This window comes from Heterodontus francisci, chromosome 27 (genome assembly GCF_036365525.1).
Source record: "Heterodontus francisci isolate sHetFra1 chromosome 27, sHetFra1.hap1, whole genome shotgun sequence".
NCBI lineage: Eukaryota > Metazoa > Chordata > Chondrichthyes > Heterodontiformes > Heterodontidae > Heterodontus > Heterodontus francisci.
In genome coordinates, this window is record NC_090397.1 from 21,065,447 (window position 1) to 21,085,957 (window position 20,511).

At 42.8% G+C, this 20,511-nt stretch overlaps 2 protein-coding genes across 2 annotated transcripts in view; both read right to left on the bottom strand.

The window, feature by feature from the left end:
* Positions 1-8,404, bottom strand: part of dera (deoxyribose-phosphate aldolase (putative)) — a 48,926-nt gene extending 40,522 nt beyond the window's left edge. Inside the window, exon 1 of the mRNA XM_068058972.1 lies at positions 8,313-8,404. Within this exon, the coding sequence (XP_067915073.1) occupies positions 8,313-8,343 (31 nt within the window). The 5' untranslated portion in view covers positions 8,344-8,404. The remainder of the gene's footprint in view (positions 1-8,312) is intronic.
* Positions 8,405-11,904: 3,500 nt separating this feature from the next.
* strap (serine/threonine kinase receptor associated protein) overlaps positions 11,905-20,511 on the bottom strand; it is a 43,199-nt gene continuing 34,592 nt past the window's right edge. Inside the window, exons 7-9 of the mRNA XM_068058973.1 lie at positions 20,152-20,288; positions 13,286-13,435; positions 11,905-13,048 (exon numbers count right to left, since the gene is read on the bottom strand). Coding sequence (XP_067915074.1) covers positions 12,987-13,048; positions 13,286-13,435; positions 20,152-20,288 — 349 coding nt within the window. The 3' untranslated portion in view covers positions 11,905-12,986. The remainder of the gene's footprint in view (positions 13,049-13,285; positions 13,436-20,151; positions 20,289-20,511) is intronic.

Consider the following 20,511-nt stretch of genomic DNA (forward strand, 5'->3'; position numbering starts at 1 on the left):
GTCAGCCTAGATTTTTGTGCTCAAGTCTTGAGAGTGGGACTTGAATCCACAACCTTCTGACTCAACATAAATAGGAGCAGGAACAGATCATTTGGCCTTTTGAACCTGCTCCACCATTCATTAAGATCACAGAATCGTTATAGCGCAGAAGGGGGCCAGTCGGCCCATCGTGTTCGCACCAGCTCTCCGAATAAGGAATTCACCTAATGTCATTCCCCCACCTACTCCCCATAACCCTGCACATTCTTCCTTTTCAGATAAGTCTAATTCCCTTCAGAATGTCTCAATTGAACCTGCCTCCACCACACTCTCAGGCAGTGCATTCCAGACCTTTACCACTCACTGCCTGAAAAAGATTTTCATGTCACATTTGTTTCTTTTGCCAATCACTTGACATCTGTGCCCTCTCGTTCTCGATCCTTTTGAGTGAGAATAGCTTTTCTCCATCCACCCTGTCCAGACTTCTCATGATTTTGAATACCTCTATCAAATCACCTCTCAGACCCCCACATGGAAAATGGTCCCAACTTCTCCAATTTACCTTCTGAACTGAAGTTCGTCATCTTTGGAATCATTCCCATGAATCTTTTCTGCACTCTCTTCAATGCCTTCACATCTTTCCTAGGTACGGCACCCAGAACTGGACACAATACTCCAGCTGAAGCCGAACTAGTGTATTATACAAATCAATATAACCTCCTTGCTCTTGTACCCTATGCACCTATTAATAAAGCCTAGGATACTGTATGCTTTATAACCACTCTCAACCTGTCCTGCCACCTTCAATGACTTATGAACATTTACCCCTAGGTCCCTCTGCTCCTGCAACCCCTTCAGAGTTGCACCCTTTGTTATACTGTCTCTCCATGTTCTTCCTACCAAAATGAATCACTTCACATTTCTCCGCATTGAACTTCATCTGCCACTTGTCCGCCCATTCCACCAACTTATCTATGTCCTTTTGAAGTTCGACACTATACGCCACACAGTTCACAACTGTTCCAAATTTTGAAACTGTGCCCTGTACACCAAGGTCAGGAAGAGAAAGTGTCCCAACAATGACCCCTGGGGCACTCCACGACAAACCTTCCTCCAGCCTGAAAAACATCCATTAACCACTACTCTGTTACCTGTCACTCCGTCAATTTCGTATCTATGTTGATATGTCCCTTTTATTCCATGAGCTATAACTTTACTCAAGTCTATTGTGCGGCACTGTATCAACCATCTTTTGATGTCCAGGTACACCACATCAACAGCATTGCCCTCATCAACCCTCTTTGTTACCACTACCAAAAGAATTTCAGCAAGTTAGTTAAACATGATTTTCCATTAACGAATCCATGTTGCCTTTCCTTAATTAACCCACCTTTGTCCATGTGACTATTAATTTGGTCCTGAATTATTGTTTCTAGAAGTTTCCCCACCAAAGTTAAACTGACTAGCCTGACCTTTATATCTTTTTTAGAACAAAGGTATAACATATGCAATTCTCCAGTCTTCTAGCACCACCCCTGAGTCAAAGGAAAACTGGAAAATTATGGCCAGTGCCTCTGCAGTTTTCAATCTCACTTCCCAGGCTGATCTATCTCAACTCCACCTTCCTGCACTATCCCATATCCCTTCGTACCCAAAAATCTATTGAGCACTGTCTTGAATGTACTCAACAACTGATCATCCACACTCTGAGGTTGAGAATTCCAAAAATTCACAACCCTCTTGGTATAAATCCTCAGCTCAGTCCTAAATGGCTGCCCCTTGTTCTGTGAACCCCCAGTTCTGGACTCCCAACATCTAACCTGTCAAGCCCCTTAAGAATTTTACATGTTTTAACTAGATCACTTCACATTCTTCTAAATTCCATGGAATACAGGCCTAGTCTACTCACTCTCGCCTCATAGGACAATGATCTCATCCCAGAAAATCAATCCAGTGAACCTTCATTGCACACCCTCTAAGGCTTCCAAAAGTAAGGAGGCCAAAATTGTACACAGTACTCCAGGTGTGGTCTCACCAAGATCCCACATAATTCCAGTAAGACTTTTTTTCACTCTTATGCTTCAATCTGTTTGTAAAAGGTTAACATACAATTTGCCTTCCTAATTGCTTACTGTACCTACATGTTAACTCTGTGACTCATGTACAAGGACACCCAGGTCATTCTGAACACCAACATTTCAGTCTCTCACCATTTAAAAAAACTCGTTTTCTATTTTTCCTACCAGAGTGGATAGCTTCACATTTCCACACGATATTCCATCTGCCACATTCTTGCCCACTCACTTAACCTGTTTACATCCCCTTTGCATCCTCCTCACAGCTTACCTTTCCTTTTGTATAGTCAGCAAACTTGGAAATTACACTAGGTCCCTTCATCTAAGTCATTGAAATAGATAGTAAATAGTTGAGACCCCAGCACTGATCCTTGCGGTACCCCACTAGCTGCAACCTACCAACCCGAAAATAACCCATTTATTCCTATTCTGTTTTCTGTCTGTTAACCAATCCTCAATCCATGCTAAAATATTATCTTCAATCACGAGTCCCAATTTTGCATAAAAACCTCGTGTGGCACCATAGAGTACTTTTTGAAAATACAAATACACTACATCCACTCATTCCCCCTTATTCATCTTAATAGTTGCAAGCTCAAAAAACTTGAGATTTGTCAAACGTGATTTCCTTCTTACCAATCCGTGTCGACTCTGCCTAATTATGGCTAAGTGCCCTGTTATGTCTTCAATAATAGATTCTAGTACTTCCCCTATTACTCAAACTAGCTGACCTATAGATCCCTGGGATTATGTTTGTCACCTTCAAATCCAATGGGGACTGTTCTAGAATCTAAGGAATTCTGGAAGATCAAAACCAACACATCTGCTATCTCTTTTAAAAACTCAAGGACACAGATCATCACATCCAAGGTATTTGTCGACTTTTAGTCCTATCAATTTCTCCAATTTTTTTCTTTATTAATACTAATATCTTTAACCTCCTCATGCTCACTAGGTTCTCCATTATTTCCAGCATTTTTTTGTGTCTAATGTAAAGACAAATATCTGTCATTCCCTTATTCCCCATTATATTTTCTACTGTACATATCTATCGAAACTTTTACAATCTGTTTTCACATCTCTTGCTAATTTATCTTTATATTTTCTTTATCAATTGCTTGGCCATTATTTGCTGAACTCTAAAACTATCCCAATCCTCAGGATTACAACTATTCTCTGGCAACATCATAAGCCTCTTTCTTTAATTTAATATCTTCAACTTCTCATTAGCCATTGGTTGGACCACTTTTCCCGTGGGTTTTTATTCATTAAGGGAATGTATATTTGTTGCAAATGAATCCTTTAAAAAAGTTCGCCATGTCTGAATATGTCATGCTGCTTCACTTTGGACCTTAACAGCCAAATTTAGAAAATCGGTTCAGCAGTGATGGAAAGTCAAAACAACTTCTCATCAACAGTAATCCTGTTGTGTGAATCCACTTTAAAATATTCTTGCTTAGGGGAGGCGGTAGCGTAGTGATGTCACTAGACTAGTAACCCAAAGCCCCAAGCTAATGCTTTCGGGACATGGGTGTGAATCTCAACAGCAGAAGGTAGAATTTGAATTCAATTAATAAACCTGCAATTAAAAGGCTAGTCTAGTGGTGATCATGAAACCATTGTTGTAAAAACCCATCGGATTCACTAATGCCCTTGAGGGAAGGAAATCTGCTGTCCTTACCTGGTCTGGCCTACATGTGACTCCAGACCCACAGCAATGTGATTGACTCTTAACTGCCCTCTGAAATGGCCTAGCAAACGACTCAGTTGAACCAAATCACTACAAAGCCTAAGGAATGAAACCGAACAGACCAACCAGCATCGGCCTAGGCATCGGAAATGACAATGGCAAACCCAACCCTGTCGACCCTGCAAGTCCTCCTTATTAACATCGGGGGGAACTATGCCTAAATTGGGAGAGCTGTCCCACAGACTAGTCAAGCAATAGCTTGACACAGTTATACTCTCAGAATCATACCTTGCAGACAATGTCCCAGACACCACCATCACCATCCCTGGGTATGTCCTGACCCACCGACAGGACAGACCCACCAGAGGTGATGGCACAGTGGTGTAAAGTCGGGAGGGAGTTGCCCTAGGAGTCCTCAACGTTGACTCCAGACCCCATGACGTCTCATGGCATCAGGTCAAATATGGGCAAGGAAGCCTCCTGCTGATTACCACCCATCGCACTCCTTCAGCTGATGAATCAGTGCTTCTCCATGTTGAACACCAATTGGAAGAAGCACTGAGGGGAACAAGGGCACAAAATGTACTCTAGGTGGGGGACTTCAATGTCCATCACCAAGAGTGACTTGGTAGCACCACTATTGAACGAGCTGGACGAGTCCTAAAGGACATTGCTGCTAGACTGGGTTTGCAGCAGGTGGTGAGGGAACCAACAAGAGGGAAAAACTTACTTGACTTCGTCCTCACCAATCTACCCGTCACAGATGCATCTGTCCATGATAGTATTGGTAGGAGTGACCACCGCACAGTCCCTGGGGAGATGAAGTCCCATCTTCACATTGAGGGTACCCTGCATCGTGTTGTGAGGCACTATCACCATGCTAAATGGGATAGATTTCGAACAGATCTAGAAACTCAAAATTGGGCATCCATGAGGCACTGTGGGCCATCAGCAGCAGCAGAACTGTATTCAAGCACAATCTGTAACCTCATGGCCTGACATATCCCCCACTCTACCATTACTATTAAGCCTGGGGGTCCAACCCTGGTTCAATGAAGATTGCAGGAGGATATGCCAGGAGCAGCGCCAGGCATATCTAAAAATGGAGGAGTCAGCCTGGTGAAAGCTACAACACAGGACCACTTTGCATGCCAAACAGCGTAAGCAGCGTGCAAACAGGGCTAAGCGATCCCACAACCAACGGATCTGATCTAAGCTCTGCAGTCCTGGCACATCCAGTCATGAATGGTGTTGGACAATTAAACAATTTACAGGAAGAGGAGGCTCCACAGACATCTCCATCCTCACTGATGGGGAGCCCTGCACTTCAGTGTAAAAGACAAGGCTGAAGCATTTGCAACAATCTTCAGCCAGAAGTGTCAAAGTGGATGATCCATCTCAGCCTCCTCTTGAGGTCCCCAACATCACAGATGCCAGTCTTCAGCCAATCCGATTCACTCCACATGATATGAAGAAACAGCTGAAGGCTACTGTAAAGGCTATGGGCCCTGACAATATTCCAGCAATAATACTGAAGACTTGTACTCCAGAACTAGCCACACCCCTGGCCAAGCTGCTCCAGTACAGCTACAACACTGGCATCTACCTGGCAACGTGGAAAATTGCTCAGGTATGTCCTGTGCACAAAAAGCAGGACAAATCCAACCCAACCAGTTACCGCCCCATCACTCTGATCACTAGCAAAGTGATGGAAGGGGCCATTGATAGTGCTATCAAGCAGCACTTGCTCAGCAATAATCTGTTCATTGACGTTTAGTTTGAGTTCCACCAGGGTGACTCAGCTCCTGACCTCATTACAGCCTTGGTCCAAACATGGACAAAAGAGCTGAACTCAAGAGGTGAGGTGAGAGTGACTGCCCTTGACATCAAGGCAGCATTTGAACAAGTATGGCATCAAGGAGTCCTAGCAAAATTGGAGTCAATGGGAATTGAGGGGGTGGGGGAAAAGTCTCCGCTGGTTGGAGTCATACCTAGCACAAACAAAGATGGTTGTGGTTGTTGGAGGCTCCAGGACATCACTGCAGGAGTTCCTCAAAGCAGTGTCCTAGACCCAGACATCTTAATTGCTTCATCAATGACTTTACCGCCAATATAAGGTCAGAAGTAGGGATGTTCAGCACCATTCGCAACTCCTCAGATACTGAAGCAGCCCATGTCCGTATGCAGCAAGACCGCGACAACATCCATGCATGGGCTAATAAGGGCTAAGTAATATTTACACCACACAAGTGCCAGGCAACAATCATCTCAACCTAGAGATAATCTAACCATTTCCCCGTGACATTCAATGGCATTACCATCGCTGAATCCCATACTATCAAAGGTGAGGGTCACCGTTGACCATAAACTGAACTGGAGCCATATAAATGCTGTGGCTACAAGAGCAGGTCAGAGGCTGGGAATTGTGCGGCGAGTAACTCGCCTCCTGTCTTCCCAAAGCCTGTCCATCATCTACAAGGCACAAGTCAGGAATACTCTCCATTTGCCTGGATGGGTGAAGCTCCAACAACACTCTAGAAGCTTGCCACCATTCAGGACAAAGCAGCCCACTTCATTGGCACCCCGTCCACCACCTTCGACATTCACTCCCTCCACCACACACAGTGGCAGCAGTGTGTACCATGTACAAGACGCACTGCAGCAACTCATCATGGCTCCTTCGACAGCACCTTCCAAACCCACGACCTCTACCACCTAAAAGGACAAGGGCAGCAGATGCATGGGAATACTACCACCTGCAAGTTCCCCTCCAAGCCACACCATCCTAACTTGGAACTATTTTGCCCTTCCTTCACTGTCGCTGGGTCAAAATCTTGGAACTCCCTTCCTAATAGCACTGCTGGTACACCTGCATCCCAGGAACTGCAGCAGTTCAAAGAAGGCAGCTCACTACCACCTTCTCAAGGGCAATTGGGGATGGGCAATAAATGCTGTCCTAGCCAGCGATGCCCACATCCCCCAAACAAATAAAAATAATGTTCTCCTGGATCATACATGTTCAGTTACATTCTTGGGAAGGAAAGCAATTTACATTTTGTATTTAAATTCCACTTGCATACATGCAGTATTCTTTTAAAAAATCCACAAAAGTCAAACAAGCTCAGTATCAGTTCTTAATGGATTAAAATCTCACTGGCAAATTTGAAATTGACGTGTGTAACCTTATTACTGGGCTTCTAAATTGGGATTCTAACAAGTGTGTAAAATATCTAACTTAATTTGATTATAAGTAGAACAGCACTTATGTTATCCTACTACATGCACCATTTTACTCAATTAAAATAAAGCGACATAAAATCTTGCATTTATTTAGCACATTTCATCAACCCAGGGTGTTCCAATGCTCTTTAGAGCCATTTAAGTATTCTTGAAGTGCAGTCGCTGTTGTCATGTTGGAAACACAGCAGCCAATATACAACCACAAATAACAATGTGATAATGACCAGATGATGTTTCTTTTGCTTGCCATTTCAATTCAGCACCCTACTCTCACACCCCCATTTCTATCCTTGGTCTGCTGCAGTGGTTCAGTGAACGTCAACGCAAGCTCAAGGAAACGCTCATTTCCCGATTAGGCACTCTACAGCCTTCCAATCCGAACATTAAGTTCAATAATTTCAGAGCATGACTGGCCCTTTTTAAAAAAAAAATTTTTTAAACCATGTGTTTGCCTTAAACTTGGTTTTTCAAGTTTGTGCTTTTGGACAGAGCTGTCATTAACAGTCTCTGGACTAATGCTTTGTCTTGCACCACACCATTCGCTCTCCCTTTAACTTTGCCCCATGGCGTCTTTTGTCAGTTAATCTCTCCTGGCCTCTGCCCTATCACACACCTTCCCTTTTGGTCTCTCCCACCTCCGCTTCACTTGCTTAAAACCTATTACATTTCTAACCTTTGCCAGTTCTGATGAAAGGTCACAGACCTGAAACGTTAACTCTGCTTCTCTCTCTACAGATGCTGTCAGACCTGTGGAGTATTTCCAGCACTTTCTGTTTTTATTTAATGTTTCTTAGTGATGTTGACTGAGAAATAAATATTGACTAGGCCCACCACCTTAAATTGAAGTTCCATTCCACTACTTGAACTCATTAAAGAGAATGAGGGCCCATGAAAAAAAAATCATACAGCTTCTTTAAATTATGGATAGTACAGGTTTACTTTCCAACGTCATGAATGTTGTTCTTTGGTCGTGGTGACAATTCCCAATTGTGAACCACACCGTCTTATCTATTCCTGGGCCGAGCTGTCAAGAGATTTAAAAAGCAAAATACCGCCTCATCAGACCTAAAACGTTAACTGTTTCTCTCTGCAGATGCTGCTAGGCCTGCCGTGTATTTCCAGCATTTTCTGTTTTTATTACCATCCAACAGAGACCTTAACCTGGATTCCAACTCTTGCAGAAGCGCAGAGCTCGGCAACTGGGCCCAAATGGTTAAGGTTCACTGAAACTCTCGCTCAATCTCACACACGAACTTCACCTCCCGCTCACTTTCACAACAGCCCGCCAGCCGCACTCTCTCCACCCCACAGACGCGGCCGTTCCTTACCCAGTGAACCGCCGCAATTCCTCGCTGCCATGGCGTCCAAGCTGGAGAAACCTACAACTGTCTGTTCTATTCGTCACTTCCTGTGTCAGAGCTCAGCCAATCAGCTGCAAGTGGACTCCCAATTCATTCCAAAAACCCAACCAATCAGCACCAGCTACACTGCCCAATCGAGAGCACAGGTATTGCTTTCAACTCCCTTCCCTATCTCTGAAACCTCCTCCAGCCCCACACCCCTCTAAGATATCTGTGTCCTAACTCTGGCCTCATGTGTCCGATTTTAACAGCTCCATCATTGGCAGCCAGTGTCCTCGAAAGCACACCTTAAAATCCTCTTCAACGTTTAGAGGGGCTAGATTTTACCTTAACAAAAGCAAAATACTGCGGATGCTGGAAATCTGAAACAAAAACAAGAAATGCTGGAATCACTCAGCAGGTCTGGCAGCATCTGTGGAAAGAGAAGCAGAGTTAACGTTTCGGGTCAGTGACCCTTCTTCGGAACTGGATTTTACCTTAGACGGACAGGAACTCTCCACCGACGTAAGTCAGTAGCGAGCTGCTTCCGCCGAGCCTGGGGATCCGGCCTGTATTTTACAGATCCCCGGGCTTTCACTGGGGGCCTTGCACCTGCTTGAAGGAAGAGATCCCGCCTCAGTGAGCAATCAGTAAGCCGGCAGCCCTTAGTCCCAGCAGCGCCACTGACTGCTGGGGCTGCAGCCCAGCCGCCCAGATGGAGCCAGGTAAGTCGGGCAAGCCTCACCAGGTAGATCAGTCCTTCCCTGGTGAGGCTGGAGTGGTCGTTTGGGTGGTTGGGTTGGGAGGTACGGGCAGCCTTCAAAATACCCGTGCAGGCAGGCGAGGGCCCTTAAGTGGCTACTTAAGGGCCTTGATTGGCTTCAGGCAGGCAGGCCGTCTCCACCCTCCCCCCCCCCCCCCCCCGTAAAATTGACCAGTGGCGGGAGCAAGGCAGTTAGGCCTCCCACTCAATTTTACGATGCCACCATCCGACCCACTGAGGTGGCGCATCTCCTGTTGTGGCTCACTTTCGGTTTTATAACAGCTCTATGACACACCTTGGGTCATTCTATTACAGGAAAGATGCTATATAAATTATTACCCAATACAGAATCCAGCCAACCAACCCGTTAGCCTACCCATTCATTAGGCCCAGGTCGACCAGCCATTTCGCACTCATTTTGTCAACAGACTCTACAATGGGCAATTTACACATCATCTATGGGTAAATGTCCATTATCGAGCAGATCTCAACTACCCTTGAAAGACTGTTCAGTCTTGAATCCATCTCATTAGCCTCAGGCAGATTACCTATGGTCCATCTTGGGAGTGCTGGTTAGACTGCCTCTCTGGAACCCATTTCATCCTGGATGGATTGCCCATTATAAAAGCACCAACATCAGCAATGGCTAGATTATACATCACAGAACTCAAATCACATTAATTATGGATAAAGTGTACATTTTAGAACTCACCTTATCCACGGGCAGGGTAAATATAACTGGATGCATGGAAAACAAAAAGCAAATCAGTCAGTCCACAGTTTACATCAAGATTTAGCCTGGTCATCCTTCTCTACACCAGTTCCAAGTCATTATTCTCAGACCAGAACAGAGTGCAGTTGTCAAGGTTCAACCTGACAAGAGCACCATACACTGCAGCAGTGACAACATAGGAAGAGCACCATACACTGAAATTCTGTATTCAACTTTGTTCCTTAGTGGTCAATTCCATTAGTTTGCCAATTACTTATGCAAGTCTAATAATTCTGTAGTTACCTAGGTTGGTTTCAAAACTTTCTTGAAACGTTGGTTCCCATGAAACTGGTCAACTTGGAGAACAATTTGCATCGCACATTAGCGTAATTGAGAAAGTGAAATTATAGGCATTGAGAATATCTATGATTGAAACAGGCTTTTTCCAGTGTTTTAACTTAAATTGTACAAAAAGTAGCTAACATGGCACAGTGGCTAGCACCGCAGCCTCACAGCTCCAGCGATCCGGGTTCAATTCTGGGTACTGCCTGTGTGGAGTTTGCAAGTTCTCCCTGTGTGTGTGGGTTTCCTCCGGGTGCTCCGGTTTCCTCCCACATGCCAAAGACTTGCAGGTTGATAGGTAAATTGGCCATTATAAATTGCCCCTAGTGCAGGTAGGTGGTAGGGAAATATAGGGACAGGTGGGGATGTGGTAGGAATATGGAATTAGTGTATTAGTATAAAATGGGTGGTTGATGGTCGGCACAGACTCGGTGGGCCGAAGGGCCTGTTTCAGTGCTGTATCTCTAAACTCGAGACTCTATATAAAAAAAAGAGCTCTCAGAACAGCAGAAACAACTGTAACTGATGTTGAGAAAAATTCAGGGAAATCCTGGCACAGCAGAAGGTCAAAAGCTACTAGGTTTCCAGCCTGAAACAACTTTCTATGGGGAACATTTGATATGCTGCTTTCATGCCCCATATGGTAACAGTTAGTAAAGTTAAGTGAACTGAAATACCAAAACTTAAAACACAGGAGTTAACATTTGGATTAAGCATATACTTTTAACTGTTCAGTGCATTTGAACTCAAGCATTAATGTAATCCATACCCAAATATCAGTTTGGGAACAATATTTCCCTGTATTATTTAACACATCTTAAAAACCATCAAGAAAGAGTTAAATCTTTATTGCTACATGCTGCTGCCCTATTTACAGATAGCTAATTTTTAAAGCGATTCAACAACAGCTTGCACCAAAAGATGAAACCTTTAGAATTAATTTCAATTGATGTCAGTTATCCACAGCAAATTTTTGTCCTCTTCTGAAACATTACTATTCTTGTGCCAGGCCATTTAATTGTCTTATCTGGAATCAGTCATGTAGTGAACTAATTTTCATCTGTGGTGGCTCATTAACCCCCATCCGATCAAAGCTCTGACACTAAAAACATTCAAATGGTTTGAAATTAAAGTGTATATAATAGAGTAAAGTCACCCAAATAATCTCCCCACATGTGCAGTGCTGTAAGTGGTCTCTCTTTTGAAGGTACATTATTTTAAATCTCCTCTGCACAATACACTCCCCCACCCCATCCTTCTCCATTTATTCTCTCTACTTTATGACAGCTGCACAAAGGCCTGCAACTAAGATTGCTTTCAGTAACAAACAGGCCAGAGCTTTGTTTTTAAATTATTAGATGGGGTCAGTGATACTGATTTTTCTTGTATGCGTGGATAGATACTCAAGACTTCACTCAGCATCTCCCTGCACTAATAGATGAGGTTAGGAACAAGAGCAAGGGAAACTGCAAATTGTCCCACCACTAATAGCTGAGGTTAGGAAGAGCAGGGAAAATCAGAAACTGTCCCACTGCTAAGTCAGCATCCCAACAAGAGGATTCCCCATTGGAAAGTTAGAATTCTAAAATACTGACTTCTTCTCGAAAGCACTTGTGAATAACTACCATTTGGGATAGTGAATGAGAGTTTTATGCAACAATTTGTCCGAGTGGCACCAAATTAATGGCTTTTGAGAAACTAGCTTCTTTTTGGCTGCATTAAAATGTAATATCTGAACATGGTCCATTAAAGCAAAAGCAGGCTTCATATCTTGACCCACTTTTATTGATCAGGAGACAAGTGTCACAAAACATTTTCACAGGAGTATAACCCAACAATGCTGTAAATGGGAAAAATCAGGGAAAAATAAAGAAATGGGCATATCAGGATCAGGCAGTAACTCAAAAGGTCACCCTCCATCCCATGATTGGGTGCGGCATTAAACATAACCAGAGCTGAGTAAGACACTCATTGATCCTATAATGTTGTAAATAATCAAAACTGTTGGCTAAAGAAGTGAACCATTCAACATTGCCAACCTACATTGTAATACATGAGATATATCAAATATAGTTTCTGACCAGAGAAAATACTAATGTAATGCTGCAATTACTGCCTAATTATTTGCAGCGGACAGTAAAGAATTAACAGATCTATTTCAATAAGCATTCATATCCAGATCAATGTACTTCTGAACAAACATGCTTTTCGCTGCACTAAGAACACAATTTTATGCAGCTGTAAACAACCAAAGTTTGAAGAGAACAAATGCACTTTCAGTATGTTTTGTTTGGTAATTTTTGTACAAGTGTGGGCCAGTTTAATACTGCTTGAGGCATCATTTTCACAAATAAGGTACCAAAAATGGTAATAGATTGCAGATCATTTAAAATGAATAGAATAACACAGACTGAATAACATTTTATTTTTTAAACCAAAGTATTAGCGCTGAATTTATGGAGGGAAAAGAAAAATGGATTCTTTTCTAAGGAAAACATACTTAAATCCATTACGTTACAACTGTAACTTGACCATGCTTCCTCAAAGAGAAACTTCTGTCAAGATACATTAAAATATATACAGATGTTACTGGTCAGGCCCAATTAAACCAACACTAAGACAGAAGGCAGCTGCATTGAACATGCACAGGTCTACTACTTTCCTCCCTTGCACATACTAAGTGCTTGTCTTATTGAGAGTTAACTACTGTAGTCTTCAGCTTTTGAATTACTGATATGGTTCCATTTAGATGTCTGCATTTGTTGTAACCATATACAATGGAAGGCTTGCTGTTTTTCCAGTTCATCAGATATTTCTGCTCGTTTGTTTTTCTCAAGCTGGCAGCTCAAGCCTTGACTTCTGGAGGGGTGCCATAGATAGAATCGGAGTTTTCAGAGCCAAGCTCCTCTGTAATTCAAAGAAACAAGTGTAAAATACATGCAGTTCACCACAATGATAGATTCATTACAAGTATTTCACCCAATTATGATTGATCTGCACATTCAGCAAATACCATCTGAGAACTAAACTGTTCCTTCAGAACACTAGGAGATTCCATAACAAAGACACACCACTACAGATTTAAGATATGAAATAAGATTGATATCTAGGCTAAACGTGGACTAGGTACCAAAATGCACTTACCAGGAAGTACGCATTTCCATAACCCATAAGTTTTGCCAACAGTTGTCTGCCAGAGACGAAGAGTTCCATCTTCAGAACCACTAGCATATAGTTCTCCATCGGGACTAAATCGTACACAGTGGACTGGGCCAAAGTGCCCTTTGTATGATTCTGCAACAAAAGGATTTACATTTGTGTTAAAACAGAATAATCATTGAGATAGATATTACTGTTGGTTTTTAATAAATTGTATATACAAATTTTTGAAGCATTAAAGCCCAACTTGCTTGTTAAAATTCAAATTCCAGGAATGTTCAGCTATGGGTTCAGTTGGTAGCACTTCCACCCGAGTCAGAAGGTTGTGGGTTCAAGTTCCACTCCAGAGACAAATACAAAAATCTAGGTTGATATTCCAGTACAGTACTGCGGGTGTGCTACACTGTCGGAGGTGCAGTATTTCAGATCAGACATTAAACCAAAGGCCCATCAACACAAAATGGATTATCTGGTCACTATCACATTGCTTTTTGTGGGATCTTGCCACGCACAAATTGGCTGCCATGTCTCTTACATTATAACAGCGACTACACCAATACAGTACTTCATTGGCTGTAGAGTGCTTTCGGAGGTCCTGTGGTCATGAAAGGAGTTATATAAATGCACGTCTTTCTTCCTAATCTTTTTAAATAAATCCATATTAAAATCCTTGAGTTGATGACACGGTCATAAATAACCCTAGTGCACTGAAATCAACAAATAATGTTATGGTAATGCCCCTTCTTGCATTCTCCAGAAATATCACTGAAAACTCTAAAAGCAGTATTACAAGAGCAAGTTATTCTCACTTGCTTCACTTCTCAGCCAGCTTCAACTAACATCTCCATAGGAGGAGACCATTCAGTCCACTGAGCCTACTCTGCCATTCAACAAGATCATGGCTGATCGTCTACCTCAATGCCATTTTGCCATGCTATCCACATATCCCTTGACGTCATTAACATCCAGTTATCTATCAACTGCTGTATTGAACATGTTCAATGATGGAACTTCCACAGCCCTCTGGGGTAGAGAATTCCAAAGATTCACCACCCTCTGAGTGAAGAAATTCCTGAGTCTTAAATGGCCTGCCCATTATTCGGAGACTATGTCCTCTGATTCTAGACTCACCAGCCAGGGGAAACATCCTATCTACATTTACTCTGTCACACCCTGCAAGAATTTTCTAAGTTATATTGAGATAATCTCTTCATTTTTCTAAACTCTAGAGAATACAGGCACAGTTTCCTCAATCTCTCCTCATAAGACAATCCTGCCATCCCAAGGATTAGTCTGGTGAACCTCTGTTGCACTCCCTCTATGGCAAGTATATTCTTCCTTAGTTGAGACGACCAAAACTGTACACAATACTCCAGGTGCAGTCTCACCAAGGCTCTATACAATTACAGCAAGACTTCTTTACTCAAAACCCCTTGCAATGAAGGCCAACATACCATCTGCCTTCCTAATTTCTTGCTGCACCTGCATGCTAGCTTTCAGTGACTCAAACAAGGACACCTGGTCTCTTTAGACATCAACACTTCCCAACCTCTTTATTTCTGTTTTTTCTACCAAATTGGATAACTTCACACTTATTCACATTATATTCCATCTGCCATGTTCTTGCCCATTCACTTAACCTGTCCAAGTCCCCTTGAAGCCTCCTTACATCCTCCTCACACCTAGTTTTGTCACATCAGCAAATTGGGAAATGTTAAATTTGGTCCCCACATCCAAATCATTTATATAGATTGTGACAGCTGTAGCCCTAGCACTGATCCTTGCGGTACCCCACTAGTAACAGCCTGGCATCCCGAGAATGACCCATTTATTCCTACTCTCTTTTCTGTCAGTTAAACAATTCTCAATCCATACCAGTGTATTTAATCCAATGTACTCTAATTTTGTTCACTAAACTCCTGTGTGGGACCTTATCAAAAGCCTTCTGAAAATCCAAATAGACATCAACTGATTCTCCTTTAACTACGCTACAAGTAACATCCTCAATAAACTCCAACAGGTTTGTCAAATATGATTTACCTTTCATAAATCTATCTCCACTTGGAGAGGCAAAAGTTGATTAGGAATAGTCAGCATGGCTTTGTCAGAGGGAGGTCATGCCGAACAAATTTGATTGAATTTTTTGAGCATGTGACCAGGTGTGTAGATGAGGGTAGTGCAGTTGATGTAGTTTACATGAATTTCAGCAAAGCCTTTGACAAGGTCCCACATGGGAGACTTATCAATAAAGCAAATGCACATGGGATACAAGGTAACTTGATAAGGTGGATTCAAAATTGGCTTAGCTGTAGGAGACAGAGAGTGATGACTGACGGTTGTTTTAGTGACTGGAAGCCAGTGTCCAGTGGTGTACCACAGGGATCTGTGCTGGGTCCCCTATTGTTTGTCATTTATATAAATGACATAGATGACTATGTGGGGGGTAGGATCAGTAAGTTCGCGGATGACACAAAGAGTGGCCGAGTGGTTAACAGGGAGGTGGAGTGTCTTAGGTTACAGGAAGATATAGACGGGATGGTCAAATGGGCAGAAAAGTGGCAGATGGAATTTAACGCTGAAAAGTGAGAGGTGATACACTTTGGAAGGAGTAATGTGACACGGAAGTATTCAATGAATGGCCTGACACTGGGAAGTTCCGAGGAACAAAGGGACCTTGGCGTGTTTGTCCATAGATCTCTGAAGGCAGAAAAGCAGGTTAATAGGGTGGTGAAAAAGGCATATGGGGCACTTGCCTTTATCAGTCGAGGCATAGATTACAAAAGCAGGGAGGTCATGTTGGAGTTGTACAGAACTTTGGTAAGGCCACAGCTGGAGTACTGTGTGCAATTCTAGTCGTCACATTATAGGAAGGATGTGATTGCATTGGAGGGGGTGCAGAGGCGATTCACCAGGATGTTGCCTGGGATGTAACATTTAAGCTATGAAGAGAGGTTGGATAGGCTTGGGTTGTTTTCGCTGGAGCAGAGAAGACTGAGGGGTGACCTGATCGAGGTGTACAAGATTATGAGGTGCATGGACAGGGTGGATAGGGAGCAGCTGTTCCCCTTAGTTGAAGGGTCAGTTACGAGGGGTCACAAGTTTAAGGTGAGAGGCGGGAGGTTTAAGGGGGATTTGAGGAAGAACTTTTTTACCCAGAGGGTGGTGACGGTCTGGAATGCCCTGCCTGAGAGAGTGGTAGAGGCGGGTTGCCTCACATCCTTTAAAAGGTACCTGGATGAGCACTTGGCACGTCATAACATTCAAGGCTATGGGCCAGGTGCTGGCAAATGGGATTAGGTAGACAGGTTAGGCGTCTTTCATGCATCGGTGCAGACTCGATGAGCCGAAGGGCCTCTTCTGCACTATTATTCTGTGATTCTGTGAAATCCATACTAGCTCTGCCCAATCCTATTATTTTCTAAATGTCTAGTTATCACATCCTTTATATTAAATTCTAACATTTTCCGTGACGTCAAACCAACAGGTCTTAGTTCTCCATTTTCTTAAATAGTGGGGTTACATTTGTTACTTTCCAGTCTGCAGGATTTGCTACTTTCCAGAATCTACAGAATTTTGAAAGATAACCACCAATGTGTCCACTATTTCTATAGCCACCACCTTCAACACTCTGGGATGTAAGCCAGGGGATTTATCAACCTTTAAACCAGTTAATTTTGAGTACTACCTCTTTATTAATTTCTTTCTATTCCTCATTTTCACAAGTCCCTTGGTTCCCTAGTATTGTTGGGAGATTTTCTGTATCTTCCTCCCTGAAGACAGACGCAAAGTAATTGTTCAGTTTCTCTGCCATTTCCCTATTCTCCATTATAAATTCTCCTGTCTCCACCTGTAATGGACTCACATTTGTCCTTGCTGATCTTTTCCTTTTCACATACCTGAAGAAGCTTTTCCAGTCCACCTTTATGTTTCTCACTAGCTTGCATTCATATTCTCTTTTCCCTTTATCAGTTTCTTAGTCATCTTTTGCCGGATTCTAAATTGCTCCCAATCCTCTGGCTTACCATTTTTTCTGGCAACCTTATAGCCACTTCCTTTAATCTAATGCAATCTTTTAACTTTGTTCGCCACAGTTGATTCATCTTTCCTGTTGGGTCTTTGTGTCTTAGAGAAATGTATATTTGTTGTAGACCACATAAAACTTTAAAAAAAAATCTTTTACTGTATTTTCCAAATTCACCATAACCAACTTGCCCCTCATTGATCATCTTCAACTAACACTCTCCTGTGGTCTTACCTATAATTTTCACACTTGAACAGACAGGGATCATAACTTGTTTCTTCTCTTCACAGATGCTGACTGACCTGCCATTTTACAACTGACTTTGTCTACTGCTATCTCATTATTAATATGCCAGCGTTCAAAGTTATCCTTTACACAAGGCTACAAGTCTTGAACAACTGCATACAGCCCTCGTACTTAGTACAGGAAACTTAACTCAAAAAACTACAGGGTACAGGCTCTCAAAGGCAAATAAGCCAGCATACCAAACACTGCATACACTAGTGTAGCATTATTTTCATCTTCCATAGTGCAAAAGTTACAATCCTACTATTTTTTATTCTTGGTTGTGCAATCAGATTAAAGTTGGTCATTAAATCTGGTCTCATTTCAGACAGAAAACCCAAGATTTAATTTCTAAAATTCAAGCAATTTATTAAACGGACTGTTTCCTGACAACACAGAACACCAACGTATTCAGTGCGTCCGTACATTTGCCTGTCAGTATGGGTCTGCGCACGCGTGCATCGTCACCACGTAATGACGTCAGGCGCCATGATGTCCAAATGTTGCTACACCCCTCAATGGCCACGATCGCTGCCTCCATCCCCTCCAACGGTACCCAGCTCCCTCCCTCAATCGTCGCTTCTCTTCCTCGCTCCCTCCTGCTGTTCGCTCCTGCCTGCTACCGCCTGTGCTCCGCTCCATCCTGCCTCACCGCTAGCACCCCACTCACCTACGCACCCCCCCCACACCGCTACTCCGAGAGTGGCGAGCAGACGGGCATGGGAGAGAACGGAGAGAAGGTGGATGTGGGAGAAAGCGGGGAAAAGCAGCAGTGATCGCAAGTAGGAGTGGGGTACTGTTGTGGGGGGGTGGGGGTGGTTACATGTGTTTTTTGTGCCAAATTGAGCAGCACCATTTTTATTACTGCAGCTGCCTGAGATGTTAGTGATGTTTCGGTCAATGTGGCTGCTTTTGCGCATGTGCCAGGTCAGTACTACACCACCAGTGGTTGCATTGTCAGCAAACACAGCTACAGTAATTTAATAAAGGCAGCAAGTCCAACTGAAAACAACCAGTGTTTCATTTACAGTATTGCTGTTACCCTTTCCAGAAATGGCAGCCATAATTTTAATCTAGAAGGGATGTCTGAACCTGCAGCTACAGAGCCATGGGCAGTAAGGGCTCACTCCAATAATTCCACCAGAGCTCATACTACAGGCACTGACTGAGCAGGTGCCAATGTTAATTCACCAAAACAGGCAGGCTGGAGTTTATGTAATGGTCTTGAAGTATCCAATTTCCAAATCAAAGATTACAGTAACTGGTCACAGAAGGGCACAAGATTTACGTTGTCCTTTTATGAATCCTACCTGGACTTGTTAACATTGAATTCATGCTGCTGCTCTTTCCTCAGCAGTAAATACCTTCATTTTGAAAGCAATGGAGCAATCACTTCAATTAAGTAATTGAAATCAAAATTTGAAGCAACCCTATCCACAAAACAATCAGAACACCCGTCAAGCTCTTCATTCATTGCTGCAAGCCTTTGTAGTGATCCAGAAAGGACCCCGAGGCAGACTGGGTGACCGTTTTGCGGAACATCTCCGCTCAGTCCGCAAGCAGGACCCTGAGCTTCCGGTTGCTTGCCATTTCAACACTCCTCCCTGCTCTCATGCTCACATCTCTGTCCTGGGATTGCTGCAGTGTTCCAGTGAACATCAACGCAAGCTCGAGGAACAACATCTCATTTACCGATTAGGCACAATACAGCCTACTGGACTGAACATTGAGTTCAATCATTTCAGAGCATGACAGCCCCCCATTTTACTTTCATTTTTAGTTATTTTTTCTTCCTTTTTTTTTTACATTCCTTTTTACATTTTTTACAATCCTTTTTTTTTGCATTTATTTCATTTCATCTTAGTCTGTTCAGTTTGCTTACCCACTGTTTTTTTTCAGGTTTGCACTTGCTGCTGTTCAATATTCAGTGTATTTACACCTAATCTGTACTAATGCTTTGTCTTTCAACACACCATTAACATATTGTTTGCCTTTGCTCCGTGACCTTTTGGTCAGCTATGTGGCCTGGTCCAATCTAGACCTCCTTTGTTATCTCTTGCCCCACCCCCACCTCACTTGCTTATAACCTGTGACTTTTCTAATACTTGTCAGTTCCGATGAAGGGTCACTGACCCGAAACGTTAACTCTGCTTCTCTTTCCACAGATGCTGCCAAACCTGCTGAGTGGTTCCAGCATTTGTTTTTATCCCTGATGCACACTAGATGGCTACAGAAAATATGCCTCAGATCCATTTTTGTAAAAAAGCCAAGCAAATGCACACCTGAATCATGGACTAATTCAACATTTAAAGGAAAAAATTAAGACGCATGTTAATTTGTACAAGCTTAAGATACCCCAAGGGCACAGGTAAATTTCAACTTTCATAAGACTACTGTTAGATTAAAGTTGGTCATGGTTACTGGAGTTAGTGAGATTGGCATTAAGCAGTAGTCATCCTACTATATGAAGTGGCAAAGGACTTTGTGATTTGAAATACAACTTACACAAAGCAACTAATGCACTTGAAAAGACATGAAGACCTACCTAAATCCTCGCCCGTATTGTAGTCAAACTTGTACAGTTTGAAGTCATCACCTGCTGCAACAAAGACGTCTTTCTCAGGGTGAAGAGAAGCAGAGTTGATTGAAGCTGGTGCGTCAAAAGATTTGATCAGCTCAAGACTGTAAAAACACCAGTACAAAACCTCACTGAATGCACCTGAATATTTACATTTCAACAAATGCAAATGTTTTTGTCCACTAAACTTGTACTCTACAAACATGAAAATACTGGTACCCTGGAGCAAAATACAAGATTTTTAAACATGACCAGTTTGAACTCCAAAGCAACATCACTAGCTCCACTGCAGAATCTACACTTAATGAGAAAGGAGGTGGAGAGATA